This window comes from Nannospalax galili, unplaced genomic scaffold (genome assembly GCF_000622305.1).
Source record: "Nannospalax galili isolate Female #2095 unplaced genomic scaffold, S.galili_v1.0 scaffold419, whole genome shotgun sequence".
NCBI classification, from domain to species: Eukaryota; Metazoa; Chordata; class Mammalia; order Rodentia; family Spalacidae; genus Nannospalax; species Nannospalax galili.
In genome coordinates, this window is record NW_008343977.1 from 684,804 (window position 1) to 706,269 (window position 21,466).

At 37.0% G+C, this 21,466-nt stretch overlaps 1 protein-coding gene across 1 annotated transcript in view; it reads left to right on the plus strand.

Moving 5' to 3' along the window:
• Positions 1-21,466, plus strand: part of Zcwpw2 (zinc finger CW-type and PWWP domain containing 2) — a gene marked incomplete in the record, with an annotated part of 165,116 nt that overhangs the window by 113,818 nt on the left and 29,832 nt on the right. Inside the window, 2 exon segments of the mRNA XM_029567035.1 lie at positions 1,437-1,471; positions 19,915-19,929. Of these exon segments, the coding sequence (XP_029422895.1) occupies positions 1,437-1,471; positions 19,915-19,929 (50 nt within the window).

Sequence of the window (21,466 nt, forward strand, 5' to 3'; positions counted from 1 at the left end):
AAGTGGCAGCTTCTAAGATCCTTATGTGCCAGACCAGGAACTAGACTGTCTTCTACCTTGTTAAGAAAAAAATCTCTCTCCGTTGCCACATTTAAAGAAGCACAAAGTCATAAAGCTTTACAGAGGCCATGAATGCTGTTAAAAAACCACTACATATAAAATTTTATTCTTAACTTTGAGGAATATTTCAGTCTTGCAGAATACTTAGGCATACACAAAATATGGCAAAAGAGGTGGGAATTCCTCCTAGTTGGAGGAATCACTTGTAATTATGGATGGTCTTATTCATTTTTAAGTGAAGAAAAATGGTGTTAATTGGAAAAGAATTGATTGTCTCAAGTACACAGGTGGATATAGGAAAAAAGCATGTGGAAGCCAATTGTAAAGGTAAATATAATAACATGCTCCTTTGGGCATTTATGCTCAGTTTTTTATATTCTTTGAGGCTTTCATACATATTTCATTGTAATGAGATAATGATCATATACACCCCCTTCAACTATCCCTACAGAGATACATCTCCCCAATAACTCCTCCTCTTAACTCCATTTCCTGTTTTTTGTTTTTGTTTTTGTTTTTTTGTTTTGGTAATCCATTAAGTCTGGTTAGTGATGTCCATATATGCATGAGTATCAGGCCATCAATTGGAGCATGGGAAACCTACTACTGGCCACACCCTGAAAGAATGATTCTCTTTCATTATCTACCAACATATGAACATGTATACTGCACATACCAAATATTATCCTGGAATAAGTTCCATGAGCTACTTGTTTACTAAATTTTTTAGCTTCAGGAGTGGTAGATGCAGAAATAGTACTGATATCCATGTTCTTTCTGAGTCTTTTCTGAGGTAGAATTGGCACCTTAGTGGTCCAAATGGAGGCAGCAGACACTCTGGACAGATAGGGGGCTTGTGTAATCAAATGAGTCAGGTCCATGAGTATGACCACAGGCAAGGGTACTAGGTTTTCTCAGTTGTACAGTTAAGGTAGACTGCATGCCTTACAATGTTACACAGATTAAATAAGGTCCTGCTGATATGAAGGTCTAGTCCAGGGTCCAGCATGTAGATACACAAGTAAAGGTGGGGTGATTTAGTTCTAGATCCTCTATACTCCAGAGCACACAAACTGACCAAACCCTAGAAAGCAGATAGACTTGGTATGAACTTGAGGAAGCCCAGCTAACCAGTAAAACTTAAAGGAGACTTGGTTAGGAATATGAAATCCTTCCTGATGTTATGACTTTTAGATGACTTAGCTCTGCTCAACTCTGGGAAGCTAATGTTTTAGCATTTTAATTAAAAGGACTGCTGAAAATGGTGCTGTTACTAATTGGTGATAAATCATAAAATTCTTATTTTGTAATTGTATATTTATTTGAACAGTAGCATGGGTACTGTTTTGAAGCAGTAATATTTTGTTATCTTACAGATAGTACCAAAGTTGCTGTGGTGGCCAAGAAAAGGGTAAGATTGTGTTGTGTTATTAGGAAATTAACTTCAAATCCTATCTGGTTAATGCTACTTTTCAAAGAAAATTAAATTATTTAAAAGCAAAATTATATCTAATCTATTTTTTATTCTGAAGGTTAGTTGAGTATATATTTGCTTTCTAGGCTGACTAGAAAATAAATATTTCTGATGATTTACGTTAATATTCCAGAATTAGAAATTAGAACAATAGAAACAGTGGATAAATGAATAATTTTATTTAAATCATATTTCATGTATACACTCATATTTAAAATATTTTTGTATATGTTGCTATAATGCATGAGAAAATTATATCATGGAAAGTTTAATTAAAGTTTATAACTAAAAGTAGAAATAAGACTTAAGTAGAGAATACCATTAGGCAGTCGAATAAATATTCTGGATAGAATATTTTAAGGGAACCTTATAAAGCCAAGAAAATTTTTTAAAAAATTTGAAATTTTAACATATTACTCTGAATATTGCATGAGGTGAACTCTGCTTACTATCAGAAACATGGCTGAGACAGAATAAATACTGACACTCTTCTCAAATGAGAATGCTCTTCAGAACCTCACTGAAAAAGAGAAGGGAGGGTACTTGAACTCCTTTGGACATGGAATGCATTAGTGGCATAAGAAAGCTAATTGAATCAGACATGGGGGCACATGCCTTTAATCCCAGTACTCAGGAGGCAGAGCAGGTAGAGTTCTAGGAGATGGGCCAGCCTGGGCTACTTAATGAGTTCTAGGCCAGCTGGGACTACAGGGAGACCCTATCTCAACAAAGAAAGAAGAAAAAAAAAGAAAAGAAGACGAAAACCAATTGTGCCAAAAGCAAAGCTGCGGTAGAATTTCCTGTGCTCATGGCTGGGGTTGGGGAAGAGCAGACACAGAGAAGGTCAAGTACAACCTGCAAGAACAGAAAGGGCTGTTAGGTATGGGTCTTTGGATTATGTGTCAATGAGATGAACATAATTCTTGAAGTTCTCATATATATTATCAGTTCTTTAAAAATTATATTTTATTTTGTTGTCATTGGTTCTATTTTGTTTTAAGGAAGGATCTTTCTAGGTAGCTCAGGCTGGCCTCATACTTACTATCCAAGGCTGGCCTTGAGCTCCCACCCCACCCTTCTGAGTGCTGGAATTATGGTGTGTCACATCATACCCAGCTAAAATCAGATTTTATTTTATTCTTCTGATTTTTGCCTTGTAAGAGAGATCTTGTTTTTCCACTGGTGAAATGATGCTGCTGCTCCTTTGCAGGAAGTTCAGTATCATAGAAAGCAAAGTTGCCTTCTATAGGAGTAAGGTAATAGGACTGTGTGCTCATTTGGAGTTGGACAAGAGGATGTGAGATACTGTAGTATTGTTAGTGCAGATAGAATTAGTTATTTCAGTGTCTACTAATGGACACAGGAAAAATATTAGTAACGATAATAACTAATATTTTTATTATTCCTTTATATTTACCAATTGTTCTCAAGAAGGGTAGCACCTTTCTCAGGAAAATGCTATTCATTATATATGTGTATGAAAATGTCATAATAAAACACATTATTTTTTCCAACTTATATACACTAATAGAAATGTCTTAAAAACTTATCCGGGCGTGGTGGCGCATGCCTGTAGTCCCAGCACTCGGGAGGCAGAGGCAGGCGAATGTCTGTGAGTTCAAGGCCAGCCTGGTCTACATAGTGAGTTCCAGGACAGCTGGGGCTACAGGGAGACCCTGCTTCAAAAAGACAAAAAAAAAAGAAAAGAAAAGAAAAAAAAAACTGTATCTCCTAGTGTCTTCCTCTATCTCTTTCTTTACAGTTTTGAAATTTTCATTGTTGAGATTTTTAATGTCTTTGGTTAGGTTTATTCCTAAGTATTTTATTTTTGTAAGGCTATTGAGAATGGGGGCTTCCTCTATTGCTTTTTCTGATTGCTTGTTGTTGGTATATAGAAAGGCTACCGATTTTTCTAAGTTGATTTTGTATCCTGCCACTTTACTGAAAGCATTAATCAGTTCTAACAGTTTTCTAGGGGAATTTTGGGGATCTTGTATGTATATCATATCAACTGCAAATAGGGATAATTTGACCTCTTCTTTTCCAATTGGAACTCCTCTAATTTCCTTCTCTTGTCTTATTGCTCCAGCAAGGGTTTCAAGGACTATATTGAAAATGAGTGGAGATAGTGGATAGTCCTGTCTGGTTCCTGATTTGAATGGGAATGCTTCCAGTTTTTCTCCATTTAGGATGATGTTGGCTATGGGTTTGTTGTGTACAGCTTTAATTATGTTGAAATATGTTCCCTCCAGACCAACTTCTTCTAGGACCTTTAACATGAATGCATGTTGGATTTTGTCAAATGCCTTTTCTGCATCTATTGAGATGACCATGTAGTCTTTAAGTCCATTTATAACAGCTTTATTTATGTCGAGGTATGTGAGAGAGAGACCAACTTCTTCTAGGACCTTTAACATGAATGCATGTTGGATTTTGTCAAATGCCTTTTCTGTATCTATTGAGATGGCCATATGGTTTTTGTCTTTAAGTCCATTTATATGTTTTATTTCATTTATTGACTTACTAATGTTGAAACATCCCTGCATCTCTGGAATAAAGCTGACTTGATCATGGATTGACTTTGGATAGCTTGTTTTTTCAATATTATTTTGATACTGCTCCTAAAGGTGTTTGTTCTCTCTCTCTCTCTCTCTCTCTCTCTCTCTCTCTCTCTCCTCTCCCCTCCCTTATTCTGGGGAACAAATCCCAGAGCCCTATGCATGCTAAGCAACTGCTGTGAACTGGGGAGATGATGCTGTGAGTAAGGATGCTTGCTATGCAGGCAAGGGGGACTGAGTTCAAATTCTCAACATACACATAAAAGCTGGGCAGGGCAGGGCCACACATGCCTATAACCCCAGATCCATGAGTTTCTGGTTAGGCTTCCTAGCCAAAATGACAAGCTTTCAGTTCAGTGAGAGACCTTGTCTCAAAAAAATGAGGTGGATATTAATAGAAAAAGACACCTGATGTACTCCTCTGACTTTTGAATGAGCACACATAGGTACACAGACTTATGCCAGTGTGTACATACAACCCCACACACACATACACAAGAATTGGGCATAATTTGTACCTCTTATATTATGAGATTTTTAGGGAAGGAGAGATATTTCCTGTGAAAATTTATTACTGTCATCCTTTGTCATATCTCAGAAATTATATATGTATACACACACACACACACACACACATATATATATATATATAATTCAACATAGGGGAATTATACTACCCCACTCATTTAGGAGAATGTCATCTATCAGGTGTCACACCCATAAAGAAAACTGACTCTCCCTCTCCCAATCAATTGGCAATAGATTCTCAGCTAGGCTGAGCTTCATTCCCACCTCCGTTCTCCGTGCTTGGATTTTGTTTGGCTTGGGCTTGCACAAGTCTTGTGCCTGCTGTCACAAACACTGTGGGGTTCTTATTTGCAACTGCCATGTTGTGTCTGCACAACACAGTTTCATTGTATTCATCTATCACCTCTGGCTTTTACAATCTGTTCTCCGCCTCTTCTACAATGATCTCTGGGCCTTGGAAGGAGAGGATGTGATATAGGTGTCCCATTTAAGGTTGAAGACTCTGCAGTCTTTTATTCCTTGAACATTGACCAGTTGTGGGTCTCTGTGTTAATCACCAGCTACTGTAAGAAGAAGCTTTTCTGGTGAGAGTTGAGAGATGTACTGACCTGGGTATAAAAATAAATCATTAAGAGTTGGTCTAATATGCTATCCATTTTGCAGAATAATAGTAGTAGATTCTCCCCTATGATCTGTGTCCTCTATCTAAAGGTTCTTGGCCCCAATAACAGTGCCAAGTAAGGGCTCCATCTTGTGAAGGGGCCTTAACTCCAATCATAAAGTAATTGGCTATTACCATAACGTTCATGCCAGTATTGCACCAGTAGGCATATCTTGCCAGTCTAGTTGTTATTGTGGCTCACAGGGTTCACAGCTGGGTAAGACTGATGATTGCTTTTCTCTTCTGGTAGCATGAATAGTACCTTCTAGTGCTATGCAAGCTGCCCAGTAGAGATGAAGTTTCCAAGTCAATACCAGCTTGATTTCTCTACTTTATTCTATGACCCTTATATGTAATGTCTCCAGCAATAGAGTCTTACCATCAAATTCTGGTGAGTAACTAAGAGCATTGGTAAAAGCCAGTACTGTTTGAGAGTCTATGGGACCCACCTGGTCAACAACTTTAAAAAACAAGCCTATTTCTAGCACTGGGCCTTTTAATTGCTAGCCTATGGTGTTTACATGGGGTGTTGTCCCCGCATTATAGAGTAACCCCATTTAAACTCTTTTTACGTATGTATATGTATATATTTTAGGAAAATCACATAGTAATATGTTTCCATACAACTTTTTCAAAAGGCCTTTAGTGTTAATTGTCCCTTCCAATACTCCCTCCTCTACCCTGCCATCCCATTTCTCACCGTAATTAACCCTTCCTATTCCGTTTTCCCCTTTCCCCATTTATATCACTGCATTCTATCTCCCCTCCTGTGAAGCCCCCCTCCCATGGTCCCTTACTAATTCCTTACCCTGAGTTTTAATTGGGTTGTTTTTTTTTTTTGATATTTAGTATTTTGAGTTCTTTGTGTATTCTAGATACTAACCCTGGCAGATGTATAGATAGTAAAGATTTTTTTTTCGATTCTGTAGGCTGCCTCCTCATTTGAACGATGGTGTCCTTTGCTGTACAGACACGTTTTAATTTAATGAAGTCCCATCTGTTAGTTGTTGGTCTAATGTCTGTGCTATTAGGGTCCTGTTCAGAAAGTTTTTTCCTGTGCCTATAAGTTCCAGTGTATTCCCTACTTTCTCCTCTGTCATATTCAGGGTATTAGGTTTTATGTTGAAGTTTTTGATCCATTTGGAGTTGAATTTTGTGCAGGGTAAGGGATGGGGATCTCATTTCATTCTTCTATATGTAATTATCCAGTTTGAACAGCACCATTTGTTTAAAATGTGGTCTTTTATCCAATGCATATTTTGGTCCCTTTGTAAAAAACTGAGTGGCTGTGTGTGGACTTAAATCTGAGTCCTCAATTCTATTACAATAATCAATGTGTCTGTTTTTATGCTGTTTTTAGTATAATAGCTCTGTAGTATAACTTGAAATCAGAGATGGTGATGTTTCCAGCCCTTCATTTATTGTTCAGGATCGTTTTGGTTATCCTGAGGTTTTTTCCTTCTTGAAGGTCTGGTACGATTAAGCACTGAATCCATCTGATGCTGGACTTTTTTTACTTGGGAGAGTTTTTGTGTGTGTTTTTTTTTTTTTAATGTATTGCCTGTGTGTAGGTAAGTGCACCTGTGTTGTGCAATGCCCACGAAGAACAGAAGAGGCTGTCTGATCCCCTGGAGCTGGATTTACGGACAGTTGTTAGCTACTATGTGGGTGCTGGGATTTGAACCCAGGTCTTCTGCAAGAATAACCAGTGTTAACAACTGAGCCATCTCTCCAGCCCCTACTTGGGAGAGTTTTAATTACTTCTTGTATCTCATTGGTTGTTATTGGTCTGTTTACATGCCTTTAATCCTAGCCCTCAGGAGGCAGAGGCAGGCGGATCTTTGTGAGTTCAAGGCCAGCCTGGTCTACATAGTGAGTTCCAGGACAGCTGGGGCTACAGGGAGACCCTGTCTCAAAAAGACCAAAAAAATTATTAATTTCATCTTGATTTAAATTTGGTAGGCCATACATATCTAGAAATTCTTTTTGATTTTCCAGTTTAGTGGAATATAGTTTTTTTTTTTTTTAATGTGCCATGCGATTCTCTGAATTTCCTCATTGTCTATTGTAATGTTTCCCTTTTCATCACTGATCTTATTAATTTGGGTCCTTTATCTTTTTCTTTTGGATCAATTAGTTAATCTTTTCAAAGAACTAACTCTTTATTTTGTTGCTTTTTTGTATTGTTTTCTTTCCATTTAGTTTATTAATTTCAGCCCTGATTTTGATTATCACTTCCCATGTACTCTTTTTGGGTATTGCTTGTTCTTGGTTTTCCAAGGCCCTCAGGTGGTCCATTAAGTTATTAATTTACTGTCTCTTGGTTTTTGGTTTGGTTTGGTTTAGTTTGGCCTTTTTATTTTTGAGACAGGTCTCCCTGTAGCCCCAGCTGGCCTGGAAGTTGCTATGTAGACCAAGCTGGCCTCGATCTCAAAGAGTTCCACCTGCCTCTGCCTCCCAAGTGCTGGGAATAAAGGTGTGACCAATCACACGCAGCTATCTCTGTCGATCTTTGGTGTAAGCATTTGATGCTATAAAATTTTCTCTTAGGGATGCCTTTATTGTGTCCTATAGAATTTTTAATGTTGTATTTTCAATTTCATTCAATTCTAGAAATCTTTATATTTCCTTCTTGACTTCTCCCTTGACCTCATTTTCATTTAATACTATGTTGTCTAGCTTCTGTGAATTTTTGTACTTCCTGTAGTTTCTGTTGCTATTGATATCCAGCTTTATGCCTTTGTGATCAGATAGAACACAGGATGTTATTTCAATTTTTCAATATTTGTTAAGACTTGCTTCTTGTCCTGATACGTGGTCAATTTTGGAGAAAGTTCTATGGACTGCTGAGAAGATTTTGTATTATTTATGTGTTTGGGTGGAGTGTTAGGTCGATATCTGTTAGATCCATTCACTTTATGGTGTTATTTAACTCTGGAATCTGAATTTAATTTTTTCCTGATGACCTTTCTATTGGTGACAGTGAACTATTGTAATCATGTACTATCATTGTGTTGTAATTAATCTGTGGTTTTAGATCTAATAGTATTTTTTTTAATGAAATTAGGTGCCTCTGTGTTTGGTGTGTGTATGTTTAAGATTTTAGTATCCTGTTGGTGGACTTCTCCTTTAATGAGTATGAACTGTCCCTCCTTATCTCCTTTGACTACTTTTGGTTTGAAGTCTGTTTTGTCAGATATTAGAATAGCTACACCAACTTTTTGGTTAGTTCCAGTTGTTTGGAATATTTTCTTTCATCCTTTGTTGTAAGGCAGTGTCTATTGTTGGTTGTGAGATATGTTCCTTGGAGGCAGCAAAAAGATAGATCTTGTTTTCTTTTTCTTTTTTCTTTTTGAGACAGGGTCTCCCAGATCACCAGCTGTCCTGGAACTCACTATGTAGACCAAGCTGGTCTTGAACTCACAGAGATCCACCTACCTCTGCCTCCCAAGTGCTGGGATTAAAGGCCTGCACCACCATGCCAGGCCCTGGATCTTGTTTTCTAAACAATCTGTTAGTATGTATCTCTTTACTGGGGAATTGAGGCCATTTAATATTTAGAATTATTATTTTAAAACATGTATTAATTCTTGTCATTTTATTGATTTTGTGATGTTTTCTCAGATCTCTTTGATTAGTTGTCATTGCATGGTTTATTTGTTCCCCATGACTTCTTCAGTACTTTTATCCATCTGTTCATACTGAATCGCTCCTTCTAGTATCCTCTGCAGAGCTAACTTAGCAGTCATAAATTGTTTTAATTTGTTTTTTTTTTATCATGGAAAGCTTTTATTTCTCCTTCAATTTTAATAGATAGTTTTTCTGGGTACAGTAGTCTTAGGTTGACAGTTGTGCTCTTTCAGGACTTGAATTATGTCTTTCCAGATCCTTCTAGCTTTAAATGTTTCTGTCAGATAATTAGGTGTTATTCTAATGTGTCTACCTTTGTAAGTAACTTGACCTTTCTTTCATGCAGGTTTGAATACTTTATTATGTGTTCTTAATGTTTATAATATGTCATGGAGAATTTCTTTTTTGGTCCTATGTGTAGTTCTGTAGGCCTGATGTACCTATATTGGCATTTATTTCTCTGTTTGGGAAGTTGTCTTCTAAGATTTATTGAAGATATGCTCTATGCCTTGGCTATGGTATTCTCCTTCTTCTGTTCCCATAATTCAAAGGTTAGATCTTTCTTTTTCATGATGTCCCCAAACTCTACCACATCCCTTTCATATATATTTTTAAATTTCTCATTGACCTTTACTGAATGATCCAATTTTTCTATTTGTCTTCCATTCTTGATTCTCTCTACTCAACATGATACATTTTGTTAGTGAGGCTTTCCACCAAATAGCTTATTTGACTTATTGATTCCATCCATTTTAATTTCCATCATCATTTCAGTTTGGTTTTGCTTCAGCACTTTGAGCTCTGCTTGCATTTGTTGTATTGACATCCTTATTTCATTCACCTCTTTGTCTTTGTTGTCTTTGAATAGTTTAACCATGAATATAAGAATTCTTTGGAAGTTCTTGCAGACCATTTTCATTAGGGGCCATTACTATGGAATGTGTTTTTTGGATATTTTTGTTGTGTGTGTATTGTTTTTATTTATGCATTGGGATTTTCACATCTGAAGCTAGTTTGTTGGTTGAGTTTTTCTTTCTTTCTTTTTTTTTTTTTTTCAAGTTACCTTTCTTGAGCAGAAGTGTTTGTAGTGTTCAGGAGGTGGATATCTCATTGTAGGGTCAGGTTGTCACTTTCCTCTGTTTGATATTTAAGGCTACAGCCTCTGGCCTAAGTCTTCTGCTTTACAAATACAGTCCAGTGCCTGCAATGGGTTGGTTAAGGAACTTGGAACAGGTTTCCATTGGCAGTGTAGACTGATCCTGAGTCTCAAGGATGGATGAAACAACTGGCGGGTCCCGGTCAGGTGGCTGTAAGGACTCTGGTGAGTCCTGGAGGGAGGGAGGGACCAGGGTCTCCCCATAGTTGGAGGAGTTCCTAGTAGGGATTGGACTGGGATCTAGGGAGTCTGAGAGGGAGGAAGAGGAGCCAGGAGTAGGTGGCAGGCCCTAGCAAGCAGTACCCAGGGTTTGGGGTGACCCAAATGAGGTGGGCTGACATAGGGGTACAAGCAGTCTACCTGGTTCTCCAGACCATGTGGTGTGACTGGAGAGTCCCTGGTGAGGAGCAGTGTGGGATCTGGGGAATCTCAAAGACAGGGGGAGGGTGGGAGGAGGTGGTGGCTCTTGGCTATCAATGGGAGGGCTTTGGATGACCTGAATGGAGAGGGGCTGGCAGGGGTCCACAGGCAGCCTACCTGGGTCTCCAGGTCACATGGGGCAGCTAGAGAATCCCTTGGTTAGGTATTAGTTATATATATTTAAAAATTATACATGCAGTCAATAATCACCAATTATGAGATAGCCTATGATGTTGTTATGAGGCTCCAAATAACTGTGAGTCCCACAGATAGAAGTCTATCATATATCTGTCCAAAAAGGGGCTGTTGTTTCAGCTTGTGAGACCTTGCCTCACAAAAATATCCCAACTGACGATTTACTAGTATATTCTCTAACCCCTAGGGTATTGTTCACATGGTCAGAGGTTGATTATATGATCGCATTCACATTCTTGAGAAATAGTAAGTTGGAAAGCACTTGCAAACAATTGGCATAGGAAGACAACATGAACTTGAAGCTGCATATGTCAGCTATCAGATTCCCATTAGCCAGCATTTCCCATATATACGGCCATACCCAACAGCCTGAGGGAAGTTTGGGAGTGCAAAGATTCTAAGAGCAAGGGATGGGGAGGACAGGAGCAAACAGTGTTGACAGTTGATGGTTTCCGGGGAAGGGAGGGTCATTTTCTTTAAAGGTGTGGCCCCTGCCAGGTATATCATGCTTCAGTGGATGGCCCCACAACCATGAGTATATGGGCAGTACAAACTGGACTAAGAGGGATATAAAAAAATTATTTTGAAAAGTCATGAAGTTGGGAGTGGGTAGGGTAGGTCTGAGAGGAGTAGGTCATGAATAGGATCAAAATAAGTTGTATGTATATATGTATGAATCACTCAAAGAATTAATAAAAATATTAAATGTTTTTAAATGTACAAAAAAGAAAGTTAAAAATCATCAGACTTCTAATACCATTGTTCTATTAAATAGGATTAGGTAAAAGAGTTTTTAAAATAGTTTCCCACATCTTAATTGTGATACTATTTTTAAGATTAATGCTATTTTGGAAGATAGAATTAAGAATTATTCAGAAGCTACCATCTTAATTAAAACAATTATCAGGTTGGTAGAAGTGTTTGCAAGTCATTTCTATGTTTATATGTTTCTGCTCCATAGTTTTAACTCCTAGTTAAAATATCGTTAATGTTTTCACTTGTATATCAGAAACTCCTTATTGCTCAATGGCTTTCTAACTTTAAGAATTTTTTCAATTAACAAAGTAGAACTGTGAGAAAAACACAAGCGTATAGATTTAAGTTCTTTCTTAGCCGTATTTTCAGTCCTAATAGAAAAACTTTGATAGCAGTTTATACATACACACATACATGCATGCAGTCCTGTGAATGTATAGACATGCATTATGTATATAAATACGAAAAGCAAAATAGAAAATACAAGAAAACTAATGAACAATTCATGGAGAGATGACTCAGCAGTTAAGAGCACTGACTGCTCTTGCAGAGGACCTGGGTTCAGTTCCCAGCACCCACATGCTGTTACTAACTGTTCATAACTCCAGTTCTAGGGGATCTGATGCCCTCTTCTGACTCCTTGGGCATTGCATGACACGGTTGCACTTACATAGATGCAGTCAATATACTTGTACACATAAAATAAAAATCATAAAAAAATTTTTTTTGGTGTTTTTGAGACAGAGTCTCTCTGTAGCCCCAGCTGTCCTGGAACTCACTATGTAGACCAGGCCGGCCTTGAACTCACAGAGATCTGCCTGCCTCTGCCTCTCGAGTGCTGGGATTAAAGGCTCTTTTTATGCTGGGTGTGGTGGCACACACCTTTAATCCCAGCACTCGGGAGGCAGAGGCAGGCAGATCTCTGTGAGTTCAAGGCCGGCCTGGTCTACACAGTGAGTTCCAGGATAGCTGGGGCTACAGGGAGACCCTGTTTCAAAAAGACCAAAAAAAAAATTTATAATTTAAATTTTTGTGCCATTTTTGAAAGTTTACTGAATCCTGTCCCAAATGTGAATCATATGTTTGTTTAGCATATCCCCACCTCAGTCTTGTCTGATCATTATGTTTTAATTCAATTGTATGCATATACACTACCAATTCATTAGTCATTCAGTATCTCTCTGGGTTATCAGTCTGTTGAAATACTGAAGTGTCTATATTCAAGTAACCCTTAATAAGGCCTCAGCATGCCAGATGGATGCTAGCAATCCACATATGCCAAAGTGAAGCTAAAAGTGCTTATTTTAAGGGAAAAGATAGAAGTTATCAACAAGTAAGGGAAGAAGAAAATTGTATTATAAAGTTCGAGCTTCTACCATCAGAATAAATCTTTATGTGTAGAACAAAGAACTTCATGCTAGCTTTGCCAGCACACCCTCAACTACAAAAGCTACAGCCATGCTGCATAGAGAGTACTTGGAAAAGATGAAGAAGGTACTCGGGTACAAGATGTGGTGATGCCTGAAGGTCCTGTCATCCACTGGGTTCTTCTCCTAAAGTGTAAATAGACATAGATGCTTTATTAACATGAAATGAATGAATTAAAGCCTGCTTTGTCTCTAGTAATATGCTGTTGGCATCTGTATAAGTCAAAGATATTCTAGTCCTTACATGACTGCCTAACATTCAGTTTTACTAAATGTAATTTATTGAACAGTTTTCTGGACATTTAGGCTGATTCTAGATTTGCAAAATTATGAATAAAAGTATAACAAAAATAATGTTCTGAAATCTCTTTAAATGTAGTGAAGATATTTCTGTATGAAAAAATATTAGAAATGTGTCTGTTAGTTGAAAGACTAAACCTATTGAAAAATTTCCAAACTGATAAATAACCTCCACTATACAAAAAACTGTATGTTACCAATTACCATCTCATGGTTAGTATTCCGGAATGTCTCTATCAATTTGGTTTGCCAGAAATTATCAGGTAAACACTTGCTGGTAAAAAGAGACTCAAGGACACAGAAATGTACCCAACCCACTGGGAAGTTTAGGGAACCCTCTTTTATCTAATCTCTGCCACTTTGCTGTTTCAAAATCTGGAATAATCCTTGTGAATATGTTTTTGCACACTAGTGTACAAATCTCAGGAGAGTAATTGCTAGATGTTAAATGCTGGGATAAATGCCCTGAGCATTTTAATTTTGGTCACATATAAGAAAAGATTTACAAGTTGAAGAAGAAATACTAAGAATGCATATAAACCAAGTATGAAATCCTACTTTGGGTCCTGAAATAAGGAAAGCACACTCATGGTGAAGCTGGTGACATTTGAATGAAGTGCTTAATCTAATTAAGCAGTACTAATACCTATATTAATTTATGTTGCTGATAATTGTTCTGTAATTATTAACATTAATATTAGAGAAGTCTGGCTTCTTGTGCTGTTTATGCAAATTTCTGTAAATCTAAACATTTCAAAATAAAAGTTAAAATTTACATCTGCATAATATCAAACTGCTCTGCAAAACAGGAGTGATGAGTGATGAGTGATGGTGCATGCCTGCAATTCCAATAATCAGGAGGCTAAGGCAAGGGGATCATGAGATTAAGGTGAACCTGGACTACACAGAGAGAGATCTGTCTCAAAAAACAAAGCAAAACAAAAACAAAAATAAATAAATAAATAAATAAATAACTCCCACAGTTGTGCCTGATATATTCCTACCAACAGTACACGAGTAATTCTCTTCAAATTATTTTATTTACTTATTTATTTGTATGTGTTTGTGGATGGGGGTGTGCAGGTATGCCTCAGAGCTGGTGTAGAAGTCAGAGGACAGCTTTCTGGAGCTGGTTCTCTTTCCACTATGTGGATCCCTGGTCATCTGTTAGGCTTATTGACAAGCACATTTTCCCACTGAGCCATCTCACTGGCCCTGAATACTTCTTTGCCAAAATTATGACTAGCTTGAAATATACATCATTGACCTTTTCATATTTGCTGCTATAATTATTTTAATTTATTGTTACTTATTCATAAATTTATTAATAACTCCCACAGTTGTGCCTGATATATTCCTACCAACAGTACACGAGTAATTCTCTTCAAATTATTTTATTTACTTATTTATTTGTATGTGTTTGTGGATGGGGGTGTGCAGGTATGCCTCAGAGCTGGTGTAGAAGTCAGAGGACAGCTTTCTGGAGCTGGTTCTCTTTCCACTATGTGGATCCCTGGTCATCTGTTAGGCTTATTGACAAGCACATTTTCCCACTGAGCCATCTCACTGGCCCTGAATACTTCTTTGCCAAAATTATGACTAGCTTGAAATATACATCATTGACCTTTTCATATTTGCTGCTATAATTATTTTAATTTATTGTTACTTATTCATAAATTTATTAGAAATTATATATATATATTTTGAAAATTGTGTATTCACACCCTTACCCATTTTGTCCTATGGGTTTTTTCTTGCCCTAATTGATTTTTAGACATGGACACACTCATTAGTTACCAATACTTTCTCAATATATTTCAAAAATTTCCCCATTTGTTCTAAATTTTCGAGAGTTCAGGTAAACGCCTTTCTCTTGGGGCCTTCAGGATTTTGTGACCTGCTTTTAAAGATTGCTGTTTCACTCATACAGAATGCAGTGCATGCCTGACTTCATCTTTCTCAGCTACTGCTGTCACAGTGAGGCACCACTTCCTAGTAGATCCTAGTAGAGGGACTGCTGGCATGCTAGGGCATCATGCTCTCACCAGCAGTTGCTGCCATGGTGCCCACAGAACCCCAATACAGATGGTCCTGCCAGTTCAGACCATATCTTGTTTCAATTTGCATTTCTCTGGTGTTAGTTGTCTTTGCGCTTGTTCCTAGTATGTTTTTTATGAGTTTATATGAACTATTTATATATTAGTAATAATGATTTTCATTCTTTATCAGTTTTTGCTTTCCTCATTATATTTCCTGTTTTTTTCTTTTATTCCTTGAAATATGGACATTAAACATTTCTATAAGATCACACCTACATTTCTTGACTTTCAGTTTTATATTATAAAATATATTGAGAATGGCACAATGGAAAGGAAAAGGAAGAAATTGAGAGATAGATTGTTGGGTTATGAATTCCAAGTCTTATCATTTAGAGCTCTGTGATAAAAAATTAGCTGCTTAATTCTCTGAACTCTCAATTTCTTCCTTTATGAGATTAAAATTATTGCAAAATAACTTCTCTGTCTGTATAACTATATAGTCCAATGTTTTGATTGTAGGTAACATTCTGTTGACATTCATTGTTAAGGGAGCATGGATTTATTTTCATATGTAGTGTGAACATACTAAAAATTTTATATACAGCTTCCTAACCAGTTATTCCAATATTACTGAATAGTAAGTAGTCCTTCCATTCTTTATGAATTTTTATGTTTTGTGCATTTCTTCCTTTTAGCATACAACATTTAATATGTCAAAAACCCATTTCTGTATTCTTCATGCATTCATTAAGCAAATTCCAAACTGCTTTATTATCTCTCTGCCTTTAATATGTGAACCACTGATTCTTTATTATTCTAATTTTTCAAAAATTATTATAATTCTTGCCTGTTGACTTGTCAAACGAACTTTGGAGCTATTTCATCAAGAATTGTTTATTCAGGGACTAGAGAAATGGCTTATCAGTCAGAGTGTATATTTCTCTCGCAGAGAACCAGAGGTCGGTTTCTAGCATCCTTGTCAGGACAGCCTGTAACTCCAGCAATGCCTCTTGGCTCCAAGGGCGCGTGCACATACTCAGACACAAGCACAAGTACATGTAATAAGTCTTTTAAAAATTATAAAAGATTTAGTCAAAAGAATTTCACTGAGATGGTGATTAACCGGCATTGCAGAAAATGTATGTGCTAACTTTGGAAAAGGTCTGTTTATGGCATGGAGCTCACTCATATAAAAGCATAACTTATCTCTATTCATTTTCCTTTAGTTTTCCAATAAAGAATCTTATGTTTCTAACTAAATACCAGATTAATATTACTGATTGGGAAAAGGATTCTCTCTCCCTCTCTCCCTCTCTCTCCTTTCTCTGTTTACACATTCAAATTATGTATGTGTATTTCTCCTAATGCTTATTAATCCCAAGAATCTAACTATATCATTTAAAAATATTAATGGCCATTCTCTTAACATTTATGAAGAAATCATTTAGGCTGTGTGTCTTCTGATGAAAATAATTTCACAGACTTATTACAAAGCTTCATAACAGATATTTTTCATTACTTAGTAGGATAAACTGATAACATTTTATGACTAGATTCCTGGATGTTCATGTTAATTGCTAAGTTCACAGTTATTAATATAGAATTTTGTACATTAACTCATACAATTTACTTAGTTTTATATGCATTTTCCCCCCAAAGATAAATATTATAACCAATCTCCACTGCTGATGTCTAGCCCTAGTAGGAGAGAAATCTCAAAAAGAATAGCAAGTACTAAATCCTTGCAGAGTCACAATCGGGTTTTAAACCTCATTTAGTTTCCTTTTTGATTCTACTTTCTATACATCATGCACTTTTCCATATATCGGTATTTCCCAAACTTGGTTAATTGAGGTGTTCTGTTACCATTTCATTCTGTATTGTTAGTTACTTCAGTTTTCTTCAGTTGTTAAGGAACACATTTTCTGCAAATTAAGTTTGAAGATCTAATTGGCTTTTATTAGTGATTTCTGAGTCGGTCAGCATCCCAGCTGTGCAAAGCAGAATGCTCCAGCCAACTACGGTAAATCAGCCCCCCACAGGAGCAAACAGACAGCTTAGTACAAAGGCAGATGGTTAGCAGCATCAGATTCCTTGAGGTTACCTTCCCTGTGTGGGTTAAGGCAGAGGGAGTGTCTTGATTAAGCTAGTTCAGGTTAAGTGGACCCCTTCAGATTGGTTGTTGTGGATCTTTGGTTTTTTTTTTTTTTTCGATAAAATGGCCTTTTCTAAGTTCAGTTTTCTTATATGGCTCCTGGCACAAGTAATTCCATACCTCCTGGTTTGGTCTATTGTTTGGAGGCCTAGTGCAGGGACTCAGTCCACAAAATAGGCTTCATATAAGTTAACACTTTGAAGTTTGGTGTAATTTTTATCTTTTGTTGAGCTAAAATTTAAAGACAAATGAAATATATAGATTTAAGTGTACATTTTAGTGAAGTTTTCTTAAAGGCATGCATCTACCCACTGTATTAGTTACTTGCGTGTCACTGTGACCAAAACAGGTTGACCAAAACAACTTCAAAGAAAGATTTAGTTTTGGTTCATTGTTTTCAGAGAGATTTCAGTTTTTCATGGCAGGAAAGGCAGGGCAGAGCAAGCAGCTTCCTATAGACTTAGAGCCTTCTGAAGAACACCACAGGTTCAGGACTGTGTGCTAAAAACATGAGCTTGTGGGATAGTTCAGACTCAAACCATACTGGTTACTATCAACTGAACTAGTCTCTTTATCCCAGAAAGTGAATTTCTGTTTTTCAATTGAAGTTTTACAAATTTCATACAATATATTTTATTATATTCAGACTCCGTCCCCTGTCTGTACCCTTCTTATAGCTCCCCACCCCTCCAGATTTCTTGTACTCAGTCATAAATATTAAGGCCTTTTGAATCAGGTTTGTGTCCCCAAATGTCTTTCAATGTGTGTCCATCCATTGGAGCCTGGTTAACCTATCTAGTGTCACATTCCTAAAGAAAATGAACTGTCTCTCCCAGTAGTCATCAGTTAGCCGTAGTTCGTCAGCCAAGGTTGTGGTTTCTCACACACTTCCACACTTCTATGCTGGGATTTTGCCTGACTTGAACTTGTGTGGGTCTTGTGTGTGCTGTTACCATTGCTCTACGTTCATGAGTAACTTCTCAGCTTTCTGGAAGACGTTTTCCTTGTGGTTATCCACCACCTCTGTCTCTTCCAATCTTTCTGCCTCCCCTGTCCCATAATGGAACCTGAGCTTTGGGTGGCAGAGGTTTGGTATAGGTGTACTATTGAGGGATAAGTTCTCTGCAGTCACTTATTTTCTGCACTTTGTTCAGTTGTGGGTTTCTGTGTTAGTCATCATCTGTTGCATGTTACATTACAAGGTGTATAGCTTTTCACTTGAATTATATACTATAGGAATGCTACAGGATAATAATTAGCAGTAAAATATTAAAATATTAAAATAAAAATATCAATTCTTCCTAGATTTCAAAATCATTTATACACAGCTTATGAGGTCAAGCCTCAGAGTACCTGTGTCTGCTGTAGGTGATTAAAATACTACTTAAAGGTCGTAAAGTGTCTTCTTTGGGACTTTTGTATTGATTTCACCTTTGTATTTGACTTTCAGCCCATGGCTCCCACTTCAGCCAAGTTATGTCCTTTAGTTCTCATTAGGGTGCCAGGTGGGGGTGGGAGGCATTGAGAGGAGCTGGGCAGCAGGGAAAATGCACCTCACAGGTGAGCAAACAGTTGAAAATTCCTTTGTTTTTCTCCCCTAGGGACAGGATTGCATTTTATGAGCATAGGAGCTATACTGTCCTCTATGTTCACAGGACATGTAGCAGTGTGCTGAGAGTTTACAGTGGCCTGGGTATGTTTGTAGAGGGCTTGCTGCGTTTCATTCCCAGAGCTGTATAAACCAAACTTGGTGGTACATGCCTGTCGTCTCAGCCCTGAAAAGTGAGACAGAAGGATCAGGAGTTCAAGATCATCCTTGGGTACATAGTGAATTTGAGCCAGCCAGGGATACATGAGACCTTTTCTCAAAAATGTTTTTATCCTTTTTACTAATAAAGGTGTGTTCTTATTGAATGCCACCTTTGAAATAAGAATAACTTTGTTGTTCTTCTCTATATAATACTCATTTAAAGTCTTGAGATTACTTCACTTGTAATTTGAATATGTTAGTGAAGTTGACCCTCCCTCTTCGTCTATGGGTTTTGTATCCATGGATTCAATAATCTATGAATAGAAAATTTGTGTTGTTGTTTTGTATTGCATTGATTTGTTTTTTTTTTTTTGTTTTTGTTTTTGAGACAGTGTCTCACCATGTAACTATGGGTGGTCTGGAACTCTCTATAGACCAGGCTGGCATTCAACTCAGAGATCTGCCAGCTTCTGCCTCCCAAGCGCTGGAATCAAAGGTGTGTGCTACCCCACACCTGGCTTAGAAAACTAGTTTTTAAGTTGTCTGTGCCAAACATATCCAGACTTCTTCCCCTGCTAGTCCCTTAAAATACAGAATAACAATCATTTCCATTGTATTTGGTATTATCAATAATCTAGAGATGATTTAGCATGTGAGAGGATGTGTGTAGGCTTCACACTGAATACTGCAGCATCATTATATACCAAATGCATAGCTTCTATTTTGAATACTATGATTTTTATTTTTTAAAATATTTTATTTATTATCTTTATTTTATGTTTCTGCGTGTATTGCCTGCATGTAGTGCACCCGTGTTGTGCAATGTCTGCGGAGGACAGAAGAGGCTGTTGAATCCCCTGGAACTGGAGTTATGGACAGTTGTTAGCTGCCATGTGGGTGCTGGGATTCGAACCCAGGTCTTCTGCAAGAACAGCCAGTGTTCTTAACTGCTGAGCCATCTCTCCAGCCCCAACTACTGTGATTTTTTTTATATGAGGACATCAGCATTCATGGATTTTGGATACCTAGGAGGAGTCTTGGACCCAGTTCTCTGCAGATATGAAGGAACGGCTGTACTTAAAATATGTTTTCACAAAGTCCGGAAATTCAACTTTTCAACTGTGACATCACCTGTTTTCTATTCTGTATTTTAATCCTGAATCAGATAACAATAAAATGTGATTGCTCTTATTCTAACAAAAATCTCTTCTACTTGAGTCTCTGCTGTTGCAGGAAAATAGCTTCCAGGGGTTGTCCTTCATTGCTTGGCTGTGCTTTGCAGTATTCTTCAATTTATTTTTGTTGATTATATTTATTACAGGTGTAATCCTTTCTCTCCAGTCTGGAGACACGTGTTATGCCTCCAATATCAAGTTACACAAGAAAATCCATATTTTTTTCCTAAAATTGAGAATATTTTTCATTCACCATCCCCTTCTTCTTCCATTAAAACTGAAATCAATAGTGACTATTAGCATAGCATAAAATAGAAACTTGAATAATGAGTTTATATTTTATAGATTGTATGTATTTCCCTAGATATTAAATAATCTTTCTGTGCTTAATAGTAGCAACTACTGTTCAATGTCAGTGAAAATTAATAGAACTGACTTTTTATGGGACTCATGTCTATAATACAGTCAGGTTTATAAACATTTGAATTCTTCCAACTTTTTATGTGAAACAACATTAAACTATTTTCTTTCTTTAAAAACCTACAAATTGTTACCTTTTAAAATTCATTGTAATGACTTTGAGGCACTATTTGTCTTTTTGTTTACACATTTAATGTCTTTGATTTGTTTCAAAGCTAACCTATCATGAAATGCTCCTATGAGGTACTCATCAGAAATCCAGGCACCAGGATTCACTGGGGAACACATTCACCCAGACCAAAGGGATTATATCCTGCAAGTTCTCCCATGAACCTATGTGCAAGGGTGTCCTCTGTCTCTGCTTTTGAATTTATCAGAGCTGGTGTAGTATTTGATTGTCACAAAATCATTGAAAGTGTGTCTTTTTATTTTGTTTTTGTGGAGACTCTGTCTATTCCTGTCCAGGGAAAAATTCTTCTGTATCCTGCTGAGGTTAAAGGCTTAGAACATTTGACAATGAAGAATCACCTATTATTTTTACTGCTCAATTTGGTTGGAGGAAAATGACAAAACAATAAAATTTCTGAACATTGGTTTCTTTGTTCATAAAAAGTATAATATGAACATTATAACCATCAAATATTTTTCTGTGCATTAGCTTTTAAGAATTCAATAGAAATATGTAGATTCTAGGAGGTCTGCCCAGAAGCAGAATCCTATCCCAACATACCCCTTCCTGAAATAACAAATGACTTTAGAAAA